Source organism: Natator depressus, chromosome 7, assembly GCF_965152275.1.
Source record: "Natator depressus isolate rNatDep1 chromosome 7, rNatDep2.hap1, whole genome shotgun sequence".
Lineage (NCBI taxonomy): Eukaryota > Metazoa > Chordata > Testudines > Cheloniidae > Natator > Natator depressus.
The window spans coordinates 87606482-87633279 of record NC_134240.1 but is presented as its reverse complement, the minus strand read 5'-3'; the positions used below and the strand labels follow the sequence as shown (position 1 = coordinate 87633279).

The window sequence follows — 26798 nt, the reverse complement described above, 5'->3', positions numbered from 1 at the left end:
GTGTAAATACTAAGATGGGTGAACTAAAACGCCTGGCATTAAATGAGGATATTGACTGTCATAAATATAAAGGGAAGGGTAAAGCCCTTTAAAATCCCTCCTGGCCAGAAGAAAAATCCTCTCACCTGTAAAGAGTTAAGAAGCTAAAGGTAACCTTGCTGGCACCTGACCAAAATGACCAATGAGGAGACAAGATACTTTCAAAAGCTGGGAGGAGGGAGAGAAACAAAGGGTCTGTGTCTGTCTGTATGCTGCTTTTGCCGGGGATAGAACAGGAACGGAGTCTTAGAACTTTAGTAAGTAATCTAGCTAGGTATGTGTTAGATTATGATTTCTTTAAATGGCTGAGAAAAGAACTGTGCTGAATAGAATGACTATTCCTGTCTGTGTGTCTTTTTTGTAACTTAAGGTTTTGCCTAGAGGGATTCTCTGTGTTTTGAATCTAATTACCCTGTAAGGTATCTTCCATCCTGATTTTACAGAGGGGATTTCTTTACTTCTATTAAAAGTCTTCTTGTAAGAAAACTGAATGCTTTTTCATTGTTCTCAGGTCCAAGGGTTTGGGTCTGTGGTCACCTATGCAAATTGGTGAGGATTTTTACCAAACCTTCCCCAGGAAGTGGGGTGCAAGGGTTGGGAGGATTTTGGGGGGAAAGATGTGTCCAAACTACGTTTCCCAGTAAACCCAGTTAGAGTTTGGTGGTGGCAGTGGAGATCCAGGGACAAAGGATAAAATTAATTTGTACCTTGGGGAAGTTTTAACCTAAGCTGGTGAAAGTAAGCTTAGGAGGTTTTCATGCAGATCCCCACATCTGTACCCTAGAGTTCAGAGTGGGGGAGGAACCTTGACATTGACATAATAGGCATCACAGAAACTTGGTGGAATAAGGATAATAAATGGAACATGGCAATACCAGGGTACAAAATATATAAGAATGACAAAGTAGGTCTCACTGGTAGGTGAATGACACTCTATGTGAAAGACAGCATAGAGTCAAACAAAGTAAACTTCTTAAATGAATCAGATTGTACCACAGAATCTCTGTGGATAGAAATTCCATGCTTGAACCGTGAGAGTACAGCCTTAGGAAATTACTACTGACCAGGGTGGTGAAAGTGATTTTGAAATCCACAGGAGGCTAAAGAGGCTACAAAGGCAGAAAACACAATAATAATGGGGGATTTCAACTATCCTCAATATTGAGTGGGTAAATGTCACCTCAGGACATGATGCAGAGATACAAATTCTAGACACAATAAATGACTGCTTTTTGGAGCAGCTACTCCTGGAACTCACAAGAGGAGATGCCATTTTTGATTTAGGCCTAAGTGGAACACAGGAACTGGTCCAAGAGGTAACTGTAGTTGAACTGCTACCCTAATGTAATTAAATTTAACATCCTTGTAGGGGGAGGGGAGGAATGCCAAAGAAACTCACCATAGTAGCATTTGACTTCAAAAATGAGGAAGCTAGCTAAATGGAAATTAAAAGGAACAATCACAAGTGTGAAATGCCTGCAAAGTACATGGAGACTATTTAAAAACACTATAGTAGAAGCTCAAACTAAATGTATATCCCAAATAATTTAAAAAAAAACCAGCAAGAGGACCAAAAACGGTATAATTTTTTTTTTAAAGCCACCATGGTTAACCAGCAGAGTAAAAGAGGCAGCTAGAGGTAAAAAGGCATCCTTTAAAAAATTTAAGTCAAATCCTACTGAGGAAAATAGAAAGAAGCATAAACTTTGGCAAGTCAAGTGAAAGAACTATAATAAAGCAGGCCAAAAAATAATTTGAAGAGCAACAAGCAAAAAATACAAAAACTCTGTGTCAGAAAACTGGAGGATAACTAATGTAACACTATTTTTAAAAAAAGGCTCCAGAGCTGATCCTGGCAGTTAGTAAGCCTAACTTCAGCACAAGGCAAACTAGTTGAAATGTAAAGAACAAAATTATCAGGCGCTTAGATAAACACAGTAGGTTGGGGAAGAGTGAACAAAGCTTTTGTAAAGGGAAATCTGGCCTCACCAATCTATTAGAATTCTTTGAGCATGTGAGCAAGAATGATCCAATTGCTCTAGTGTTCTCGGATTTTCGGAAAGTCTTTGACAAGGACCCACAGCAAAGGCTCTTAAGCAAAGTAAGCAGTCATGGGATAAGTAGGAAGGTCCTCTCATGGATCAGTAATGAAGGGAAGAAATTTGTTACCTTTCACAATGGAACATGTAAAATAGCAGGGTGTCCCAAAGAGCTGTACAGTTCAACATATTTGTGTAAATGATCTGGAAAAGGGGGGGGGGCAACAGTGAGGTGGCAGTTTGCAGACAATACTAAATTACTCAAGAGCATGAAGTCCAAAATTGGCTACAAAGAGATATCACAAAATTGGATTACTGGGCAACAAAATGGCAGATGAAATGCAGCGTTGATAAGTGCAAAGTAATGCACATGGGAAACAAATAATCCCAAATATGTAGACAAATTGACAGACTCTCAATTAGCTGTTCCCACTCAAGACAGAGATCTTGGACTCATCACATGTAGTTTTCTGGAAACATCTGCTCAATGTGCAGCAGCAGACAACAAAGCTAACTGACTTTTAGGACTCATTAGGAAAGGGCTAGCTAATACAACAGAAACCATGATAATGCCACTATGTAAATCCATGGTACACTCAGACCCGCAGGCCGCCCCCATCACAAAAAGGGTATATTAGAGTTAGAAAAGGAGCATAGAAGGGAAACAAAAATGATTAGGGATATTGAACAGCTTACATATGAGGAGAGATTAACAAGGCCGGGACTGTTCATCTTTGAAATGCAATGACTAAGGGGGCATATGACAGAGGTCTATAAAATCTTGAGTGATGAAGAGAAAATGTTATTTACCCCTTCACATAACACAAGAACTTCTCTGGATGAAATTAATAGGCTGGAGATTTAAAACAAACATAGGTAAGAACTTCACATAACACACAGTCAACCAGTGGAACTCATTGCCATGGGATGGTGTGAAGGCCAACATTATAACTGGCTTAAAATAGAATTAGATAAGTTTATGGAGGATAGGTCCCACTAGATAGATGGTCAGGGATGGAACCCCATGCTCTGGGTGTCCCTAAACCTCCAAGTGCCATAAACTGGGGATAGATCACTCAAAATACCCTCTTCTATTCTCTCTGACGCATCTGGCACTGGCCCCGTCAGAGACGGGATGCAGGGCTAGATGGCCCATTGGTCTGACCCAGTATGGCTCTTCTTATGTTCTCATTAATTCCCCCACCAGTGGGGGGACTGCAAGCATTGTACCACCTTGTCCCCTCCTATTTTCTGCCTGTGGCTACAATAGTCTAGTCTCCTGTGGGCTATAATTCTTTAATTTCAGCAGTTGGGTTGGGTGATGTTGGTTGCCTGTGATATGCAGGAAGTTGGAATAGAGGATGTGGTGGTCCCTTCTGGCTTTAAATTCTGTGACTCTAGCATGCACCAATTACCAAATCCTGCATGCACGGGCAAATATCTGTGCAACATTTACAGTGGCAGTAAACTGGCAGCATGCTGAGCTCAAGCAATATCCTGGCATTTTAGGTCTAGCTGGCTATCTGTGTACATCCAGGGATTAGTGCTTGAAACCCATACATGAAGTTTTGTGAACTCTCTTTTTTGAAAATTTGGTCTTAAAAGTTTCCAAGATAAGCAGAATTTGTCACAATCTGCCAACTGCAAAATGTATTTATTTTGAAAGTTTTGAATTTCCATTCATATTTCTAAGTTACTGGGCAAGACGAAAGGCATAAAGGGAAGAAGCAACCTTCACAACTGCTCAGGTCACCTTATAAAGGAAGCCCATGGAGAGTCATCTTTATAATCTAGAACCATAAAAAGATCCATTCAGGAGAAATATTTTCAATATTAAAAATATATTCTCTCACAAGTGCATGGCCTTACTGATAGGATGCCAATGGTGGCAAGATAAAGAGCCCCATTGCACCCGTGAGGGCCGGGGGGAGGGGGGGGGAAGATACCAGTGAAAGGAGGACACTCAGGCCTAAGAATAGTAAACTACGCTTTATTGAAGGAAGGAAGGAAGGAAGGAAGAACTTACGCTCCAATCTGCGCGGGGAGCCCCTAGGACGTGCGGAGGGGCTGCAGGGGACTCTGGCCATTCGAGACAGCTGACCAGGCAGGACTCCGCTGGGGAGAGTCCTCTGCGGTGCTATATTCTCCGCGCTTATCTCGGGGTTACATGGGGTCAACAGCTGGTTACATTCTTATATGTATGATTTATGCTTATTACATAAACTAACTTGTTTACAGGCAAAAATATACTGAGCTATACTACAATATGTTTTGGCAGGGTCTTTTGGACAAAGTTCATTGAAACTGCCTGCATCCTCCGCTTACATCCAGTCACGTACTCGGTCCACCACTTAGCTCCTCGCCAATCTTCCGCAACCTTGCCCCTACACCCATTTAAGCAAATTTCCCCTTGTAACTAAGACCAGTTTTGTCCTTTGAAGCTAGCTGCTGGGCAGTGCAGTACTTACCTGTCACGCCTACAGAAGGCTTGCGGAGGGGTGGGGGGTCTACCCCATCCATAAAGCATCCAACTAGTCATGGATAATCGTACTTAGCTATTATATAGTGGTTTCAATGTGCAGGTCACAAAGTATTGTATAAAGGAGGGCAAGAATCAGTATCCTAATTTTACAGCTGCAGAAGTGAAGACACAGAGAAGCAAAGGATCTTGCCTAAAATCACACAGCAGGTCAGTGGCAGAGCTGGGAATCCAAGTGGTCTGATTGCTGGTACAGTTTGAGTTACCAGGACACTTTTGTGTTGCAGGGCAGGAGGGTGCTGGTGGAAAGAAACGTTGCTTGTGCATCTGGCTGTGTTGGTAAGAGGAAACTCAGTGGGAAATTGGCTAATCCTAGAATATGACAAGGTAGAGATTGGCAGTGCAAGATTAAGGGTGTGTAGAAAAGAGAGACAGACTGTGGTGCAGAAAACTGGATCAGGGAAGAGAGAGACATAATTAGATGGGGAACAGATGCAGGGGAGGGGAGAAAGAAAAAAAATGGAGTCAAACAATTACAAATATACATAACGAAAAGACAAAGGAAAAATGGAATGATTATGTAGATGTGAGTTGGAAGGAGTAAAAGCAAAAGCATAAATAAAAAGGGAATGAAAGAAGAAATAAAAAGCCTGGCGAGAAAAAGAAATGCAAGAACACACACACCTTTGATGTTAGCATTTTGTTTAATTTCCTTTTTGTTTACAATCCATGTTACTGTATTTCCCTTTTTCAGGCTAATCTTGGCTTGTAGAAAAGAGGGGAAGGAAAGGAGTAGGAAGCCCAATATAAACCAACTTTGGCAAGTGGGTGGAGGAATATTGAAGTAGCTTAGAGTCACAGGCTGGGGAAAAGTTTTTCAAGCATGAGGGGCATTGCAGCACTTTCCCTCTAGTCCAAGCACTGATTTAATATTGATTTAACTCTCAGAAGCAAGAAATTACAAGACACCAGATTTGGCAGAGTTTTGTTAGAATCGCAGGTAGTTGGAAAACCAAGTTAGCACAATACTGAAGCAGCCAAATCTCACTGTGTTATGATACCATCTATTATATACTTTAGCTAGTTGAATGAAAAACTATTATTGAATTTTAAAAGATATTGCATATTGTTAAGAAAGTAAATTATGATTTAAACCCCTTTTGCCTCGTAGTGATCACAAAAGCTATCTAGCTGTACATATTTAGCTTTTATGGGACTTGATTCCATGATTAAAATCAATGATGGTGGAGCATGCTCAGTACCCTGTATGCCATAATAACACCAACAAGCCTTGTGTGGTCCTTTTCCAGGCTAATCTTCCATTGATTCAAAGGACTGCAGGATTATGATCTTAATCTGTTTTAAAATGTCCTGCCAGGTCCCTAGTTATTTTTTGTTGCTCTTCTCTGAAATTACACCATTTGTCAATATCTTTCTAGTAGTAAAGTGCCTATAAATAATTACTACATGGGCTCACCAGGATCAGATAGAAAAGGGCAATTAGCTTCATTTTCCTATGATGCTTCTCTGTATGCATGTCAAATCACATTGGCCTTTTTTCCCCCTGATATTGCTTTCTCATTTGTCAGTTTTTTTGTTCACCATCATCTTCGTTATTTTTTGAGTACTGTGATTGGTGCCTTACAAAAGCACTAGAGATGCAGCTCCTGCCTCAAAGAGCGTACATGCTAAATTAATCATGATTTGACAAATGAGGGTCATAGAGAAGAAGGAAGGAAAGTGAGGGTGAAAATAATAGTATAATGTGTTTACTAACAAAGGCAGACACACATCTTTGGCGATTCACTTACTTTTTCGTGATTATTTCCTTCCTGCCAGGTCTTCTGGACAAGATGTTGTTAGAAGAAATTTGAAAGCGGTGAGCAATGTGGATTGGGAAACTTTTTTGGGGCACCTGTTCTAAGAGTCAAAGTAGTATGGAAGAATAGCTGTTTACCAATCATACAGCTGATCTCTTTGGCACTATTGTTTTCCAGGTTATTTCCTTCTACTGAATATCTGTATTTTGGATTATTTTCCCCCAGATCTACTGGAAAATATAATTACATTTCTTGTTCACATTTCTAATTTTTTCTAGGTATTTTCGCAATGGGGGCTGCTCTAAAACTCACTGAAGTCAAGAGAGAGTCTTTACATTGATTTCATTGGACTTTGGTTCAGGCCCAATATGTCCCTGTCCTCACATGTATTTGTAATTCTTCCTAGTTTGGGAGTGGCCATCAATTTAATTACCACATTGCTTACAGCATCCTCTGTGTCATTGATATTATTAAATAAGACCAAACCCTCTCAAAGATTCACCTTTGATACCCCACTAACCAAATACGTTGCTGGATTATTACCCTTGTTAGCCATCCCTCACTCAGTTCACAGTCTTCTTGACAGTGCTCGTACCAAACCCATTTTTAATGAATTTTGTAAGTGGCATTGGTTAAACACTATTAAATGATTTACTAAAATCCAGATATTTTATATCTTTTCCATTTCCTACATCCTCTAGGGCCACATTCAGAAGAACTCCTCCTCACAGGATAGGGATCAAATATGGGAATTCTATTAAAAAAAGTAAAACACTGAGGTTTTTTTGCTGTGATTTGTTCATTTATAAACCTGTACCACTTATTGCTAGTGGATCTGATATCCTCTATATGTTTACATTTTTATTTCATAATAAGATTTGCTACTTCCAAAGAGAGCAAACAACTGGAAAATACTCAGTTTTCAAAAGCCCTCTCAAACTCCAAACCAAACTTTGAACCAACAGTCATTTTTAATATCATTAAAAATTTTGCCCAAGGCAAGTAGGTTTTATATTAATGCTGCCCATTGATAAACAATTGAACTGTATACCTAATGCATTGTTAATGATCTCATTGTGCTGAGCTGAGAAGCAGGTATTGGCAGGCTTCTACTTTAGGAAGCATGCAATAGCTTTGCTGCCTTTAGGGCCTGACCTTGCCCCTTGCAGAGTTAGGCCATTAGGTGACATAGTAGTAGGTCTGGGCTAAACTTCTAGCTGTGTGACGTACTAGTGCCTGAGGTGATGGAGAGAAGGGAACCAGAACATACATGGGGAGACACAGCAGAGAGAGTCAGTATGAAGTGAACTGTTGGACAGGCTTCACAAGCGAAACGGTGTAATGAAATAATATTTTGCACAGGATTAAAACATAATTTTTTACTAGTTGTTTCAAAGAATAAATCCTTTTCTTCCATGAGTCTTGCCTGTAGGCATTAGGCTATAGCTAAACTGCAAAAATTATGTTCAATTAGCTGCTAAGTGCATACCTGCTAAAATGAAAAGGCTAAGAAAAAAAAAATCCACTGCATCTATTTTTTCTGTGTGACAGTTTATGCTGCATTTTACATTTCCAAGGACAACGTTTGTCTTTCAGAATATTTTGTCTTAAATAGGGACATCTGAAATCTCAGGTTGAAAATGATGCTATCTTTCTCAAGTACAACAGAAGTTGCAGAACATATAGACTTTCCTTACATGCTAAGAGTTTGTAAAGGCAGGTGGTAAGAGAAACCTCCTGGAAAATAATGTGCATCTGTGAGGGGGGAACACAAAACAGCAGCAGCTCTGCATTTACTAGCACAGCTAAAGTATGAGTTGATAAATATATACAACTTTGTAATGAATCTTTACGCCATCAATATGGAATCACATTTTGTGCTGCTGCATTTTATCTCACAGCATGGCATGTTTTAGCATGGAAGCGGATGTTGATTCAGCATACTGTTCAATAGTTTCCATATTACTCTCTTAACTATATGCAGCTTGATCCTATTCCCTAAAAAAATAAATGTGTGGCATGACAAGACATGGGTCGTAGTGAACATTTTTTCTGTTTCTAATATAACATTGGGAAAAATATTTTTCTTCATAGTGATAAAGGCCCCCCTTCCAAGCATTAGTTCATGAATACAGAGGGTGACACCTTCCTGCTGCATGTTTTAAGTTGTACAGATATTGCAATAAAATGATAGAGTACTTTTGAATTATGAAGAAAAAAGTGGGTGCCAATATTTCATATAATAAATTTTAGAAGCAATAAATTTACTATAACTTTTTGACCCAATACAAATTTCCTGTGTTCCCAAACGCTTTGCCCTTGACAGATTCTTTCATGCACATTAGGTTCAAAAAGATTCACTAATTATTTGCTTCAGTATGATTCATTTGTCTTTACCACAGCTTTATGTTCTGTAGTGAGGTGGGGAATCCTTACTGTATTATTTAACCCAATGGCAAACTCTAGTTGAATCTCCATCCCTACTTAATTACCTTGTATGCCTATTTCTCTCATTCAGGCTTCTGGGTCATCCCTATTTTAATTTAGGTGAATATAGCCCTAGGATAACAATTATTGATGTAGCATAAAAACTGAAGATAAACTGTATCAAGTAGAAAACAAATTTAACAAGAAAAGATGAAAGAATGACTAGAGAAGATTGAAATGAACTAAGTGATAAAAGAAAATGAATGAACTAAGGGCAGGTAAATTGAAACAAGAGCATCCCGCCTCTGCAATTTTTATTATATTTAATCTTCTATTCCACTCTTCTAATATACCTACACTTCTGTAAGGCATTTGACTTATCACACAACATTTTGATTAAAAAACTAGAACAAGATTAACATGGCACACATTAAATGGATTAAAAACAGACTGATAGGTCTCAATGTAATTGTAAACGGGCAAGCATAGTTGAGCGGGTATGTTTCCAGTGAGGTCTCACAGGGATTGGTTCCTGGCCCTACACTATTTAACATTTTTATCAATGACATGGGAAAAAAAGAGAATCCTCATTGATTACATCTGCAGATTACACAAAAATTGAGGGAGTGGAAAAGAACGAAGAGTGATTCAGAGAAATTTGGATTGCTTGATAAACTTGGTGCATGCAAACAATTTTCATTTTAATATAGCTAAATGTAAATGAATATATCTAAGAACAAAGAACATAGGCCACACTTACAGGATGGGGGACTCTATCCTGGGAAACAGTGACTCTGAAAATAGTTTGGGGGTCATGGTCGATAATTAGCAGAACATGAACTCCTAGTGTGACACTGTGGCCAAAAGAGCTAATGCTGACATACAAATGTAATAATGGCCATACTGGGTCGACCAATGGACCAGCTAGTCCAGTATCCTGTCTTCCAATAGTTGCCAATGCTAGATGCGTCAGAAGGAGTGAACAAAACAGGGCAATTTCTGAGTGATCCATCCCCTGTTGTGCAGTCCCAGCATCTGGCAGTCAGAGGCTTAGGGACACCAGAGCATGAGATTGCATCCCTGACCATCTTGGCTAATAGCCATTGATGGACCTATCCTCCATACACCAATCTAATTCTTTTTTTTAAACCCAGTTATGGTTTTGGCCTTCACAACATCCCCTGGCAATGAGTTCCACACGTTGACTATATGTTGTATGAAGTACTTCCTTCTGTTTGTTATAAACCTGATGCCTATTAATTTAATTGGGTGACCCCTGTTTCTTGTGAAATGTGAAGGAGTAAATAATGCTTCCTTATCCCTTCCTCCACACCATTCTGAGATGCATAAATAGAGAAATCTCAAGTAGGAGGAGAGAGGTTATTTCACCTCCATATTTGGCATAGGTGCAACTGCTGCTGGCATACTATGTCCAGTTCTGGTGTTTACAATTCAAGCAGGATGTTTATAAATTGGAGAGGGTTCAGAGAAGAGCCATGAGAAAGATTAAAGGCTTAGAAAACATGCCTTATAGCGATAGATGCAAAAATCTTAATCTATTTAATTTAACAAAGAGAAGGTTAAAGGGTAACTTGATTATAGTCTGTATATATCTACATGGGAAATAAATATTTTATAGTGGGTTCTTCAACCTAGTAGAGAAATATATAACAATCCAATGCTTGGAAGCTGAAGCTAGACAAATTCAGACAGGAAATAAGGCATAAATTAGTAACAGTCAGAGTAAATCACAACTGGAACAATTTACCAAGGGTCATGCTGGATTCTCTATCACTGACAATTTTAAAATCAAGATTGGATGTTTTTTCTAAAAGATATTCTCTAGGAATTATTTTGGGAATGTTCTAGGCCTGTGTTATACAAGAGGACAGACCAAATGATCACATGTCCCTTCTGGCACTGGAATCTATTAACCTTCCATATAATAACGTTGATCTGTTATATAACCAATATATTTAGAGATACAGTAGACCTGATTTTAGTCTCACATCTGCTTTATGGCTTCATAATTCTATTGGGCTAGATCCTTAAGTAGTGTAACTTGGCAGAGCTCCATGGACTTCAATATTGCTGTGGCAATGTACATCAAGTGAGGATCTGGTCCACTGACTTCAATGGTTTTATTTCTGATTTTTTATAGTGTGAGATGCGGATCAAACCCTCCATCATAAAAATGCAATTTTCAAATCTAAACAGTCTAACCACACACACTATACAGTGAAATAAGCTAGGCAAGTATAGAACTTTTTGAAAAGTCGACAAAATTTTCTGTGCATTTAGTAATTCACTCTTTATTAAACAATAAATCAAGATCCAACAAAAAAAGATAATTTTTAACTGAGTATTGTTTAGTGAACTGAGAGCCTGTCAAAAGTGTTGCTGGATAACAATTAATTGATACAAATGTGAGTGCAAAGTCTCTCTTAACTTTAAAGCATGTCATTCAAAGTATACAATTTATGTGCATGATACAAATTCCACACATTTTCCTCAGTGACATTAAAAAGCGTAGTTTATTATAAACTGAAGTAAAAATTAAAATTAAAAAAAGTCACAGTTTTGTCATTGGTATGTGAAGGTTATTCCAAGGGCCCATCCAGAGCTCCTCTTCATCTGAGTGTGTGTGATTGCTGTGTGATTCCAAGGGCTCTCTGACATCCTCATTATCAACAACAGACTCTTGCTCTTCTGTGCTTTTCATTTTGTTGCCCCCAGACTTTGTTGCTATGTTGTCAGCCCCTCTAGCAGTGGAGGCAAATGAGACACTAGGTGGTTTTGTGTTCAGTTTGTCACTAGAAGATGCCCCTTTTGACAATGTGTTCAGTGGGACATTCTCCTCATGTGTCACTGCTAGCTTGTCCAATTTCTTGAAGTGTTTCCCCAATCTAACAGGGGATGTGACTTTTAAATTATTGGAGAGACAAATGCGACGGGTTCTCACAACTGACCCATTATGCGCAATATAGATGTTGCCATTTACATTGTTTTGAATATTGGGGTTGTTAAGACGATTCCTCTGGCATTCTGGAGCACTGTCTTCTCCAGTTGAGCTGGTCTCATATTCTGGATCAACTACTAACTTGATCCTTTTCTTTCTGGCCCACTGTTTGACAACAAAAGAGAGTTTATTAAATCTCAGCATAATTTATTACTTTTTTTCAGGTTTTATATTCTAGCTAGTTTTTCAGACAAATACCTAACATATTTTATTAAGTTATTTTATAACTTTTAATTTTAATTTGTACATTGATCATTTCCATTTAACTGTGCCTATTATTGCCAAATGCTGCAACATTAAACAATTTCCCCTATTCAACAGATGTAAAAGTACTGAGAAATCTGCATACCTGCTGTTCAACAAAATTTCAGCTAGATACCAGGTAAAGGTAGAAAAGTCTGACATATTTCTGAGAGAGTTTTCCAGAATTAGAAAACCATTATGATGTTTTTGCTAAATTCACATCCAGCTGTCATCAGACAGTCTGTGTGCCCATGAAAATCAAGTGATTCTTTGGAGACTTCGTGGCTTGACTGCACCGCACCTTAAGCAGGAGGGGGGTGTGTGTGTGGGGCGGGGCAGTGAAAGGGGGAAGGTGTTATCTGGCTTGCTAGGAAAAGGCGTATACCTCTTTAAGAGGTAGAGAACCATGGTGGGTCAGTTTGGGGACACAGATTCATCCCTCAAGGTGACCTGACTGGAAGGGAGGAGAGAGTATATAGGGATAAGCTGGGCAGGAAAAGCCCAGACCAAGCGAGCAGCACCCGCCCTTGGAATTGGCAAAATACCAGGTTTGGTCAGGATCCACTGTGGGCAGTGTGCTAGCTGCTCCTTTCTCCGGAGGGCTGGGAAGGAATTATTCCCTCACTGCCAGATTGGCCAAGGCAGAGTAGATTTTTTTTTAACCATACTCACAATGGGTTTGGGGGCGTATAGTTGGGGTGAGCATGAAACTGAAGGTAGGCTATGATGTTGCAACTTATTATGTAAGTGTGGGGTGGATACCCCTTAGGAAAGGGATAAAAGGGATACGGTAGTCAGATAAATGGATTGGTAAAGGATTTAAAGGAAGTGTTTGTTAAAGGAATGGAAATGCGGACGGATTCAGGGCGCCCATGACTGGCACAGCAGAGAGCCCCCTTTATAGCCCACCTTAATCGTCATTCAAGGGGGAGGGGTAGATATTGAGGTCCCAGCTGCGGGTTGGCTGGGGACCAGAATGGAAAAAGTGGGAGGGTTGACAGAAGCCCCTCCAGATAAATATTGCAATGATCATGGATTTACCTGCATTGTACACTTTTGTCTGCCGGGTACTCTCAGACAGTTAATAATAAAGTTGCGGCCTAATTAAACCACATCCAGTGTCTCCTGTCCTTCTTCTGATATGGCTGGACAATGGAGAGTTTCCCTTCCAGAAACATGCTTGACAAATGTGTTATGTAAATCATGTTATAGGTAAACCAAAATCATATTTCCACAAAGTAACAATACATAGGAATATAAACCACAACATGATCACTACCACTTTATAATAGAAACTGGAATTTATTCATGTAAAACTCTGCAGAAATGGTTGTTCTTGGTAACTGCTAGTGCTAAGTGGTAAATACTCTGAAAATCACTGGAAGTTTTCTTCGAGCATGTAAATATACTGACTACTACACTGTAATGTCAGCTCAGAGACAGCGTTTGTCATTTCTATTTTACAATAAAGTAACAATGACTGGCATTTCAGGAACAAAATTGTCTTAATTTCTCAGGCAAAGGTAAAGTGTTGATCATACTGATTAGAAAAGAATGCCACCTTATTCCTTTATATAGGACCTGATGGACCAGTCCATTACACTGGTACAAAACTGGAGTAACTCCACTAAGATCAACAGAATTACATTGCTGTAAAAATGAAGGACACAGTGGTGCATCCGCCCTGCAGATTTTACACTACATGCAATATTTTCCATAGTGATCACACAAGCTGAATTTCAGAGTTGTAATTTTGTTTTGATTGTGGTTTACATACAACCTGCTCACATTATTTTAATTTATACCATGAATCTCATTAGAAAGCTGCTTCCTTAATATAAAATAAACCCAGCTATTATCGCTCTTGAACAAATAGTGAAAGCTCCATGTTTATTCACAGAGTTCTAGTGTTCGGATACAGTATACTTGGGGCTGACTTCTACAACACACACACACACACACACACACACACACACACACACACTCCAGAGGAAAGGAGATTTTTTAAAAAACAGCAAATCATGCAGTGTACAAATAGATGGTACTTAACATGCTTTTGAAAAACTAAACTTTGCACAAATTACTTACAGGGTTCCTTACGTATACGTATCTTTTTTTTCATACTGGTATGTATCTTTTGGTCAATGGAAAAATTGACTAGTTTCAGGAAAAGATCTACAATATATATGCAGCTACAACTTGGGGACCAAGAACAGAGTAAGAGGAAAGGGATAACTGATTCTATATGCATTGCAGATTACAAATATAGGGACACAAGCTTCCTCCTTTTACAGTCAATGGCAACAGTGTCAGTTTTAATGGTAACTGTGCAGCTTACACAGTAGTGAACAACAGAGATACAGCTTCTATTGGAACATAGTGTACGGCAATTTGTTTCATAGATATGAGATAATTGTCATAGCACAGTCCGCTCATGCTCTGGGGCATATTTTGTTGACTACAAGGATACTAGTCTCCATACCTTTTGCTACTGGTTCCACAGTGCCATGGCACACTTGAGTGATGGTACAAAGAAAACATTTTCAAATTCATCTTCACAAAAAAAAAATTGCAAAAAAGGACATATGTAAAGACAATGAGCTTGCAACAACTTCAGGGGAGTCATTAAGACTTGAGTCAATGGTTTGTGGGAGTCACATATTCTTAAGGAGATGTTTAATAATGCAGATCCCAGTTTTCCTCGCATTTTTTCACCACTCACAGAGGCCTGCACATGTCGGACATGGGATATCACAGAAGAATGGAAAAAATAGGGGTACAATACTGACTCCATTGAAATCAAGGATAAATTCCCATTGACTTCAGTGGAATCAGGATTTCACCCTATAAATAAAAAAATGTTGCAGAACAGTAGCTCTTTAGCACAAGCATGCCCAGATATATCCTCTATCTGAAGGAATGGGCCGTTGCCCGCTCAAAATTCAGTCAATGGCAATCTCCATATTGCCAAATATAACAGCTACAGGCAAGAAATATGTTTGTCTCACACAGCTAGTAAACACAAGTCTGACTTAATTTCCCATTCATGTGAATGAAGTAGCCATTACCACAGATGCCAAGAAAAAGTTTGACAAAAGAGAATTGTTTAACTTAATAGCAAGTTTAAGCATACTAGAGAATCAAACCTTTTCCTCTTTCTACTATAGCATGGGTTTTCTGAGCCCCCCACCCCCCAACATGCTATAAAAACTCCATGGCCCACTTGTGCCACAACAACTGGTTTTCTACATATAAAAGCCAGGGCACACTTTAGTGGGTAGACCACAGGGACCCACAAAGCTAAGCTGTTTAGGCTTTGGCTTCAGCCCTTGATGGTGGGGCTCAGGGCCCTGGGGCTTCAGCCTCATGCGATGGGGCTTCGGCTTTCTGCTCTGGGCCCCAGCAAGTCTAATGCTGGCCCTGGTTGGTGGCCTCCTGAAACCTGCTCATGGCCTCTCAGGGCGCCCTGGACCCCTGCTTGAGAACCACTGTACTGCAGTAACAGAATTGTAGCCTTTGTGAGACTTCCAGCTGCTGTTAGATTTGTCAGCCTACTAGCTTTGTAGCTAACAATCCAGATACTGGATCAAGAGAGGTGATTCATATTTGGTTCTATAAACTAACATTAATTTAGGTGGGAACTGATTGTGAGCTTTTTTATAATGCAATTAACCTCCTGCATAATCCACTGTTTGAGAAAGAGCTGTGCAGCCTTTAGTACAATAAGATCAAAGAACGGGCCTACAGATTGGGTGTGTATACGCATTTTTAACATTCAACGTGTTGGCTGCATGAATTTGAGCTCTGTGGGGCACAGCATCATGCAGCAGTAATTTCGTGTATGAAAACAAATGCAACTTGAGCTTTTAAACTAGAGTCCTTTCTTCACAATCATGCCAAATCTGAATGGAACTGAAATTGTAAAGCTCTAAAACTATAATTTCTCTTCTGAACAGCACCAGATACTCCAGGTCACTGAATTTTAGAGAGCAAGTCAAAAAGTACAGACACGAGGTAAACTGGACTTTTCTTGCACTACCTGCAATACAGAAATGTCGACGTTGACAAAATACAGCCATTAGCCAAAAAAAAAAAAAAAGTTGGTCTCTGTAGAAATTATTCAAGTAGTATTTCACATCACCCATATTGTTAGTAACTGAACCCTGTGAGTGCAACTGTCATATATGTGCACATTAAAAATGTCCATTTTATAGGTGACTTTTGGGGAAAATAATACAACTTTTTTTGTGAATTTCTACATCTTGTTTATCTGATTCCATTTTCAAATGTGCTGCCTGAATTATTTGATACCCTCTAAACCCCAAAGTTTTGCCACGTTGAGACACAGGATGATCTAGGAGCTACAGGAATGAGCACAGAGGTTAGGAATTCTAGTCCTGACTCTGCCACTGATGCCCACGACTGCAGAGAGTAAGCCTCTTTTCCTCTGACTCAGTTTCCCCGTCTGTAAAATAGAGATGATAATATCTACATTCAAGGGATTATTATGAAGATTAGTAAACGTTTGTACAGAATGAACATGTAGTGAAGTGCTATATGAGTGCTAAATGTTGATTATCACTATGATAATTCCTATTCCTCATTGTGGCAGCTGCCTGAATGCCATAAATAAAATATAAATTATATCACAATATGAATTGCCTACTATATGCAGAAGTTTGTGACAAGATAGCCATTCCTGCAAATGTAATATGCAATAATATTTTGCATCATGACTTGCACAGTGCAAAAAGGGTAAATTAAAGGACTACTAATAAAATTCCTTTTTATTATAGGGTTAAAATTTACACAGGGGGAAAAAGTGCATCCCTTCCTGTTAGTACTTTTTGGATTAAAATTCTATCAATGTATACACACTTAGAATTACATCTGAGTATTTTCACTTGAAAAATGATATCTGCATAGCTTTCTGTATTACTAAGCTTAACAAGATGGACATCAGTGTAATTGAAGTATGTAGAGAGGATGATATTTTGTCATTTTATTTCTAATGTTTTAATCAGATCGGTAGTGTTCATGAAAGACCATGCAGAGGGCACAGCAAACAAGACCATTCCTTACTGAAAAATGTACACCTACTGTTCTCTCTTTTTAAAAGGATGTGGAGTCAGCAGCAGTCTCTGACTCTGATGCAGCAGTATCAGGAGTCTCATCTGACTGAAGTTCGCTGTGTTTTGAGGAAATCTTTTTTCTTAGATTCTGTCTTTTCATATTGGAATCAGAACTTTGAAAATCTGATTCTTGGGAAGCATCCGTTTTACTAGAAAAAGTGGCACTCACTGAGCTCTTTCTCCCTCTGCTGCCTTTGGAAGTAACACTATTTTCACTTTCAAGGCTTTTTGATTCACACCTACTGATAGTTTCTTCCATATCCTTAGCATCTGTATCAAGCTCTTCTGTGCTTTCAGCCATGCTACCTCCAGCACTAATATCTGATTTTCTTATTTTGCTCTGTTTACTGGAAGTAGTTTTTTGACTGATGGAAGACGTTTCAGACATAGTCCTATCACTTATATTGTCACCTGCCTCATCAGGGCTTGTATCATCTTGCTCCAAATCTGATTTTTCATCTTCCTCTGATATCTCCTCTATTGTGTCTTCTATTTCACTGCCAACTGTGGACATTTTGTTCTTGTAGCTGGATCCAGAACTCTTTCCAGAACTTTTGTTTCTTTCACTGACTGATCCCTTAGAGCTAACTTCACTGTCAGAATTCATCACTTCTGACCTGTGACTGGAATCCCTCGTTCCTCCTCTAGATTTACTTCCCTTACTTGACATACTAGTTCTTTCACTAACTCTTCTGCTATTGGAATCACTATACTCAGATCTGCTATCGGAACTCTGATTTGGGGATACCTTTGACTGAAAGTCATCTTCATCACTGTCAGAGAGTTTATTCTGAGAACAAGAGACTTGAGAAAGGACACTTTTTGACTCTTCCTCATCTTCTTCCTCTTCAGAGTGCTCAGATATGTCATCTTCTGATTCATCCTGTTCATTATCTGATTTGGATACAGAATGATCATCTTCTGAATCCTGTAAACCTTCCTCCTTCTCTTCATCAGAGTCCACAGTACTTTCATTGGTTTCATCTTGGTCCAGTGTCACTTTCAAATAGTCTTTATCATCTGCCTGAGAGGCAGAGATACTACTCCTTGCTGATGATTCATCATCATCTGAAGCAGCAGATTTTCTTTTTTTCTTCTTATCATAGTCATCAGAAACATTACTATCCTCTGGCTCACTTTCTGCTGTGATATTAATTGAAATTCCTGATTTTGTTTCATCTCTTTCAGATTCACTCACCCTCTGACTTTCAGCGTCTTCCCCTCCTTTTTCACTTGCAGATACTGAACTTTTGCTAACAGAGCTCTGAGATTTGCTATGCTTTTGAAATTTTTTGGAAACACTAATGTGTTTTAGCACATGACTTAGTTTTCTGGTTGTTGAAGGTCTGTCATCTGCTGATTTCTGGAAATAACTTCCTTTGATAATCATGCTGTCTTCACTGTCCACTGGACGAGCTGACATCAGCTTGGCATAATTGGAATCTTTGCTACTGCCTTTTACTTTCTGCAGAACCATTGGAAATATCTTTGCTTTCTTCCATGGAGAATGAGCAGACTCAGTTGTTCCTTCTCGTTTGTGGGCTTTTACGGCTATTCGACTCAACTGCATCACTGCTTTTAGTTTCCTTTTCCCCTGGCTGGTCCTATGTTCTCTTCCAGAACCATCTCTTAGATCCATCCCACCACCTAAAGCTCTACCTTCTATTTGATGCCCTGCTCTCTGGCTTAGACCTTTGCCTCGACTCATCCCCTGCAATTATGAAAACGGAACTTAATTACAATTTGAAAGAAAACTTGCTATCCAAAAATAGTTCAGCGGGAAGAGAATGAAGAGTTAATATTACCATGCAACATTTTTCCTGGAATCAAAACCAGCTTACCTGTTATCATATAGGTTTTTTTGCCAAAGTTTCTGGGACTGAAAGAAAAAGTTTAACTTCTAGAATGGGCAATTAGTTCACAGTGATTTTACTCAGTTGTGGTACAAAAGACTGACTCAAACATTACAGCTTCTTTTCTATCTATGGCCTGCTATTTCTGAACATTAAATTTAAATATATAACTTCATATGAATTTTTTTCTAGCATTCACTGGGCATTTTCATTTATTTTCCTTACACCTCATTGCCAAGCATTATGATAAATTATTGTAGTAACTGTCGTGTTCATCTGCAGATAATCAGTTATAGCCCGTTATATTCAGTATAACTAGTGCAGATATAAGTAATATAATAAACCATTGTTTAGGAATATAATCATATATGAGGTTATATATTTTTCTTACTGTACAAGAAATCCATGATTTAATGGAAAATAGCTCTATTTAGCTTAGAAGCAGCTTTGTCATTCTTAAAAAAGGAAAGGAGATGATGACATGAAAACCATGATCTTAAAACCTTTCTATTTGGAAAAGCAACTTTTTTCTTGATATATCACCAATCACCACAATTGAAAATCTCAACCAGGTTTTATTGGATCCCTAATGCAATTACTGAAGAGCCCAAAGTTGCTTAGCTAGTGTGTGCACAAAATAATGCACTAATTAATTATGCAAAGAAAACCTGGAAAGATTAAAAGACACTCCCTTATTACAAAATGAAATCAACTGAGTATATTACACTTACTTCTCCTTCAGTTCTTGATCCATGTGGACTGTAATAATAGCTGCCATCATTTTCCACAACCACTTCACCATACTCATCATACATTCCAGTTGGAGATAACAATCGGCGTCGACTCCCATATTGAGGCAATTCATACCTGGAAAAGAGACCTTTGACTTCAGATATTCTGTGTGTTTATGTATGTGTGTGTCTATGTTTATCTGTATTCTCTCTCTCTCTCTCTCTCACACACACACACATACACTCACCCTAAAGTGAAAGAGTTTCCCTGTTCTCTTGATTTTTCTACATATGAGAAATTGTTGATATTAAGACTATAATTTAAAACCCACTGAAATCAACAGAAAGACTCTCATAGATTTCAAAAGATTTTGGATCAGGCCAAAGCTATTAGGTATCCTGGATTAATCAGAAGGTTCCCAGATTTGGGTACCTCCTTCCAGGTACCCACTTCTGTTTCCTGTTTTTATTGGGAGAGTGACCGCACCGCACCTGAAGCAGGGGGGATGGGGTGGGGGGAAAGGGACATTGTCCAACTAGTGCTTTATGGTGGGGGGCAGGGTAGAAGGAGGTCGCAAACTGCTGCAAAAAAGGTGGGTGATGGTCAGCTTTGCAGTGCTGACTCACCCCCTGGGAATGTGAGGGCGAAAGGTTCTGGAAGCTCTTTCTCCATGCAGTAGCACCCAACCTCCCTCCACTCGAGGTGCTACTATCCGGTTGGGTTAGGACCTGCAGGGGGCATTGTGCTAGTCACTCCTTTTTAGTGGGCCTGGGAAGGAATTTTTCCCTCACCACCAGATTGGCCTAGGTAGCATGGGTTTTTTTCAACCTTCCCAATGGTGGGTTCAGGGAGGACCTATTATAGGGAGCAGAAAAGTGGTTAGGCTATATGTCTCAATGGTGTGTAAATTCTTGCAGGTAGAGGATAAATGTAATCCTCAGTTTTTTCTAGAATCCTGAAGAAAATGAAATTTTCCAAACGAATGCTGAAATAATAAAAATGCTACGCCTGAAAAGCTGTATTTGCAAAGTTACATAGGAAAACTGAAAACATACCCATGTTCACAACTGTAGTAATCTTGCCCATAGTATTCTTGGCCTGGATCAATTCCGGATTCCACAGACAACTCCTGTAAACCAAAAGAGAAAACTGATTGAATGGAAATACTTAAACACATAGTGAAGGTGATAAGGAATGCAGAAAAGAGTATTACAAATTGTGTACAAGCAAGAAAAAAAAAGACAAGAACTACAGTGAGTGCCTTTTATCACTACCACTTGTCATTTCAATAATACATTATCAGGTGGCCATGTTATTTTTTTCTCATGCCCGAGCTGGGATGATGGTGAAATCATAATGCAAAAGGCTTCTGTGGTGATGAGAAAAACTGTCAGAAACTACAGTCGGCACCTCAGTAATCTGAGGCCAACAGGTGCAATAAATGCTTTATTTTAATGATACATCCTTAGAATATTCACAGTTAGCAAAGGCTCTAGTGTGTAAAAGTTGCACATCCTTCTGCGGCGGAAAACATCTTTTTCAGTTATACTTTACAATAGCTTTATTCAGCACAACTCACTCATCAAAAATATACTGCCACTTTTCTCAAGAATTTTCATTTCTTGCCTTCCTGCCCCATATCTTTCCATATAGGACTCTTAAAGAAGCACTCCTAGCCTAAGATGAAGACTATTTTATTTACAGAATTTGTCAGGCTCTACTTCAGAACACGTCTCCTGTTGATACAGTCTGCATGATTTGCTAACAATTATTATTGGCAGTACTGGATCAGAAGGAATGATTTTGTTTAGATCATACAAAAATACCATTGAACCTTTTAAAAATCTTCACAGTCCTTGGGATGCTACTGAGAAGATTATTGTCTTGCAAGGTAGACAACACAGTCTTTCTGAAAACAAAGGCATCAGAACTTGGACTGGAATGAGAAGGGGGAAGGTGGCTGTCTGCTACCTTTGTACTCCCCTGATCACCAGGGATCCTGGGGGCAAGTCCAGCCTCACGTAAAGTCCAGCCCCCCTCAGAGCTGTTCTAGATTCCTTTTTCCTTTTCAGTGGCTCCTGGGAGTTGCTATGATTGCCAGGGATTGTTGGAATTCCATGGCATGCCATCCCCGCTCCTTCCCCAAGCACCTAGCACCTATGTCAACTATATTAGCTTTACTCCACCAGTGGTTCCCATATGCCAGAGGAATCTTCAGCTGGCCATACTGGCCGGCTTTAAGGCAGCTTTACTTTACTAGTACAGTGCAAAGCACATTTATCAGGACCAAGGATCTAACCCAAAGGACCTGCTCCTGCTCCTACTGAAGTTAATGGGAGTTGTTCTGCTGATTACACTGGAAGCAATATCGTGTCTACGTGATTTCAATTTAAAGCATCAAGGATATAATCCTGATCCTTCACTACACTCTTATTATTTTTGGGAAGGCATTATTTTTGCTCACCTCATCTGTAGGAGTAATAATGACCAACTGACTGGCACCAGAGAAACTAGATAAAAATGTGATAGCAATGACATTATTCTGTTTATTAATGTGAAAAGAAAGCTAGTAAACTTTGCAGTTGGTGTTGCTGAAGTAAATAGTAATGACTGAAAGAAGTGGGAGGATAGCTCCAAGGGAAAATGTGCTGAGGCAGAAAATCTTATTTTTAATCAAACTAAATAAATGGGTTAAAAAAATTCAGGGTTTTTTTCCTTCTACAAAATAAACATGTTTTCTTCAATGGTGAAGAAAAATTTACCTGGAAGATAGAAATTTAGATCAGAAAATACTGTAAAGGCAGCTTTGAAAGTTACAGAATAGTAAGACGGGGAAAAACAGTACCTCTGGTCTGAGAAGAGAGGGTCTCAGCAATTGCTGTTGCTGACAAAGATAATTAGAAATAGAACGATTAATCAGACAATGCAAGTTAGTAGAGAAGTAATTTATGTTGAAACTGAAAGTTTTGAAGGAGAACCTCCGAACATCGTTCTATCTGTATTTTCAATTTCAGAATGGCCAAAATACTTCAATACTCATTGAATACTTTTTTAGTTACATTGTATATAGAGCACCATGTAAGTACATATTGCAATAAAATCAATTTACAGTCTGTTATTTCTTTTGTCTAATGTACAATCTAATTTCCAGTCATGTGATAATTATTTTCTGAATTATTTGCGAATCTTAAACATATTTCCAAAGGCCAGATAATTCACTGTGCAAGTTAAAAAACTTCAGAGTAGATGGAAGGCAAATCTGTGGGCATCTTGAGATTCCTGCAGTGGCCTCTGGCCTTTGTACAGGGGTTTATACATTACTACTCGGTACTCCTCTCCCAACATGGCTTCCACAGGCTCTCTCATGGTTACATAGGAAGTCTATGATAGAACTAATAAGAAAGCTCAGGTATCTTGATTTCCAGTCCTGTGTTTTAATCACAAAATCATCACTTCCTCTTTATTTTCCTCTGTGGTTGCTGTCTTCTTATCAGTATTTACTGATATTCCCTCCCCCCCCCCAAAAAAAAAATAAAATTGCTGGATTTTTGAAAACACCAGTATTCAGGTTTTGCTGATTTTCATGTTTTTGGGATCCAGGAATTTTTTTCAGAGGAAGCAGATGGGGTCACACACAAGGGCCAGGGTCAGAAGTGAGGCATGCCTGGGGCGGGGGTAGTACTCACAGATTGTAGCCTTCCACTTTCCTCCTGACTCCAGCCCTTCAGCGTGTCCCCGTTTACCTCCTCAGAGCAATGTGGGAGCAAGACCACAGAGAGCTGGGTCCTGGCAGCTGAGATCCTCTTTACTGCTGCAGAAAGCTGCCCCAGCTACTGTGAGTACTGAGCACCCCTCCTCCCTGCCCATTGCCCTTTATTTTCAGTTATTACTGATTTTTCCCTTTTCATTTTTTTTTAAATAAATCCCAGGAAATAAATGAAACAAATAACTGAAAATGACAGGCCTTATTTATAACTTACTTTGAGTGTTGTAATTTACAAGGCACGTCACATATTGCATTGTAATTTAGGGGCAGATACTACTCTTCTTGAGGAATGATGGTAGCATCTTACTCGGCAAGTAGTCCCACTGAATTCAGTGGGATTATTTGTATAGTAAGGTGCTACTCGTGAGTTTATTTGGCAAAATAAAGCCTTTATTGAAAAAACAAAGTCCTACTACTTGCTATATTCACCCCATCGGAGGAGACACATGAATGCAGCCCTGCAGAAGGAGCAAATCATAGCAAGGTAGCAATTTTGCAGATGCCAAAGGGAGTACAGAGCATAGGGAGTTGGATACACTGCTGTTGCAGGCCCTGACATTAATGGGTTTGACCCAGCTTTCCCCATCAATCTTCAGCCTTTTAAGAAAATTAATTTATATTAATGCAAATTTTCAATTTATTGTTAAGATTTCAATCAATCAAACATATTTGAAAAGAAAATTCTCTGCGTTTTAAACAGCTGAAGAAAAAGTGCTGTAAATAGGAATTTATACATATATCACGCTGTTTTAATAATATTGTTGGAGTAGCCTTACCTCTTGCTGTGCATATCCTCGCCTACATTCAGAAAAAGAAAAACATATCATTAGTACACATCTCTAAGAGTATGTAAAGATGTAGTTCATATTCACTATGTTCATGGAAGTGAGGTGGAAAAAGAATGTCCTTGGAAATGTTACTAACATGGTAAGAAATATTTATCTAAGAATACAAAATAAGTGTGCCTTTAGAGACAAAATAAATGCCTGGACTTACACAACTATATCTGAGGAAGAGTATTGCATCTGTTTGTTGTTTAGAGCTGCATACAGAGTCCCAGTAAGTCAGACAGTCAGTGCACTGGTAGAATAGGATATGGATGGGGAGAGGAAGCACACACTGAGCATAGTGCCTCTGGCCATATCCCTTGCCCACCCATTTCCTTTCTTTCCACCATGAGGGTGGAGTCCTGCCATAGAGATCTTTCTTGTGGCACAGAGCAGGTGCAGAATTCCTGGTTTTGCTCTCTCTTGCAGCTGATAGACACTAAGCTTTTATCTTTGGGGCTTTCTGAACCCATGCAGGGCTTGCTAGATTGTGACCATGAGCTTCTATTGTTAATTTCCACTAATAAAATTATTATTAAAATTATACCTATCCTAACATTTCCTCAATGTGTTTACATGGGCATTATATTCTTTCAGCTATCTATGGTTATTTTTTCACAGGCTTTGTGCTTTTGATCTTATTGGAATATTTTCTGTTTTTAATTCATATTCAGTGAACCACTCATACTGGAAAAATGCTCTTATGTCTGTCAATTCCTATACTTTCACATTTCATTCCAGGTTATTTCATTTCATTCAAACCTTAAATGGTTTAGGCAAAAATATTGAACAGCATTTACATCTCAGTGTTCCTATAAAAGGAAAGTTTAAGATATTTTGATCTAGAGAGGGTAAATGCTCAAAATTGTGTTGAGCTTAAGCTAGTACATAGCAGCCTAGGAAAATCATTTAATTACAGATGAGAGAAAACTAAAGAACAGAATGAACTCTCAATTTTTAACAACACTATCTGTAAAGCTTTTCTATTAAAATTCAGCACGTTATTGATTATCAGGGTAAATTATTGCAGTTGTCCCTATGATAAGAAAGTAATGAAATGAAGATTTATCACCAAAATATGATCTTTAACTTTCCAACACTTACTTGAGCAACACTATATTTGATTTTCTTGTAGCCTACAACAATCTCTAGAAACTGAAGGTCTTGAGTTGCAAGAAGGATAAGCAAGCCTATTAAACTTAATTGCTCTTGCATGGTCAACACACTGCAGATTAAAAGGGCAAGTAATGAAAGTAAGTTAATACTTATTTACTTTTTTAATCCAGTTTGCTGAGAATGCACCCACATTGCATAATCAAGCTTTTTGAGAAGTGCTCATACTGTTTCTCTACTATTAATGCTTTGACACTTTCAAAAAAGAGGCAAAGCTTTCTAATAGCTTTCATTTCTCTTGGTATTTCACACTACACCATAAGCTGCCATTATAAAAGGAAAGTCCAAGGTGAAACTACACATTTCATTCCCATTAAATAATTTTAAAAATCTCCCCCGAAGGATCTGTAATAATGTCTGGATAAAAAGTACCATCTGTTTTCCATGGCTTTCAATCTGACAGATGCCCTCAATTTAGTAAAAAAAGAAAAACAAGGGAAACAGTATGAATGATGATGTATGCTAATGCCAAAACATACACAACACTTATTTTATATAACTAGTGCTTATAGTTAAGGATTACTATGAAAATGAAGTTATTTGCACAAATGGCACACCTTCCACTGCTCTATATTGCTAATGTAATTTGAAGGATTTTTGAATTGTCTTTCCCAGCAGTTATCTAACCACTTTAATCCTTCTGAATGTTTTACTTTAAGATATTTTATATTTATTCTTGTATTAAAAGCAAAAGAAAGATCAACAGCAAAACATTGTAAATACAAATTAGAATTGTTTTATCTACTTTTTGTCTTTTGAGATAAAAAGTTTCACTCAGTTCAAAGCTAGCAAGAGAGAATTTTTCTAAACATATAATAAATAGCCACTTTTTTCTCCAAATGGCCAGTGGCAAGACAGTTGGTATCGCCTACCAATTGCATACTGTTGATTATTATTTAACTACCTTAAAACCTGAAAATTAAAAAAAAAAAAACAACTCTGATTGTGTTTTAAGATTTTGTTTTAAGTACGAAAAAATGAAATTTAGAATGGTGAGAGTTAAGGGAATGATGAAGCCAGAAACCAGCTTTGAGTATTGGATGAACTGTGGACCCTCTTTTATCTGGTGGTGAAGGAAGTGCTAGTCACTTATGTAATCAAGTCACTTGTTCAATTGATCCTAAAGACAGTCAAGCTGGTCCAAAAAATAGCAAATACAGGCCACATGTCCAGTCTACAGTCGATTCTAAAGAACCAATTCAGGGAGCATGACAATTAAGTTAATGGGACTAACAATAACAACCTTGAT

The 26798-nt window shown here is 38.6% G+C and overlaps 1 protein-coding gene across 1 annotated transcript in view; it reads right to left on the bottom strand.

The window, feature by feature from the left end:
* Positions 1 to 11167: 11167 nt before the first annotated feature.
* The window catches only part of PCDH15 (protocadherin related 15), a 1310198-nt gene continuing 1294567 nt past the window's right edge, over positions 11168 to 26798 (bottom strand). Inside the window, exons 34-39 of the mRNA XM_074958998.1 lie at positions 24326 to 24347; positions 22629 to 22667; positions 20839 to 20912; positions 19783 to 19918; positions 17301 to 18909; positions 11168 to 11930 (exon numbers count right to left, since the gene is read on the bottom strand). Coding sequence (XP_074815099.1) covers positions 11377 to 11930; positions 17301 to 18909; positions 19783 to 19918; positions 20839 to 20912; positions 22629 to 22667; positions 24326 to 24347 — 2434 coding nt within the window. The 3' untranslated portion in view covers positions 11168 to 11376. The remainder of the gene's footprint in view (positions 11931 to 17300; positions 18910 to 19782; positions 19919 to 20838; positions 20913 to 22628; positions 22668 to 24325; positions 24348 to 26798) is intronic.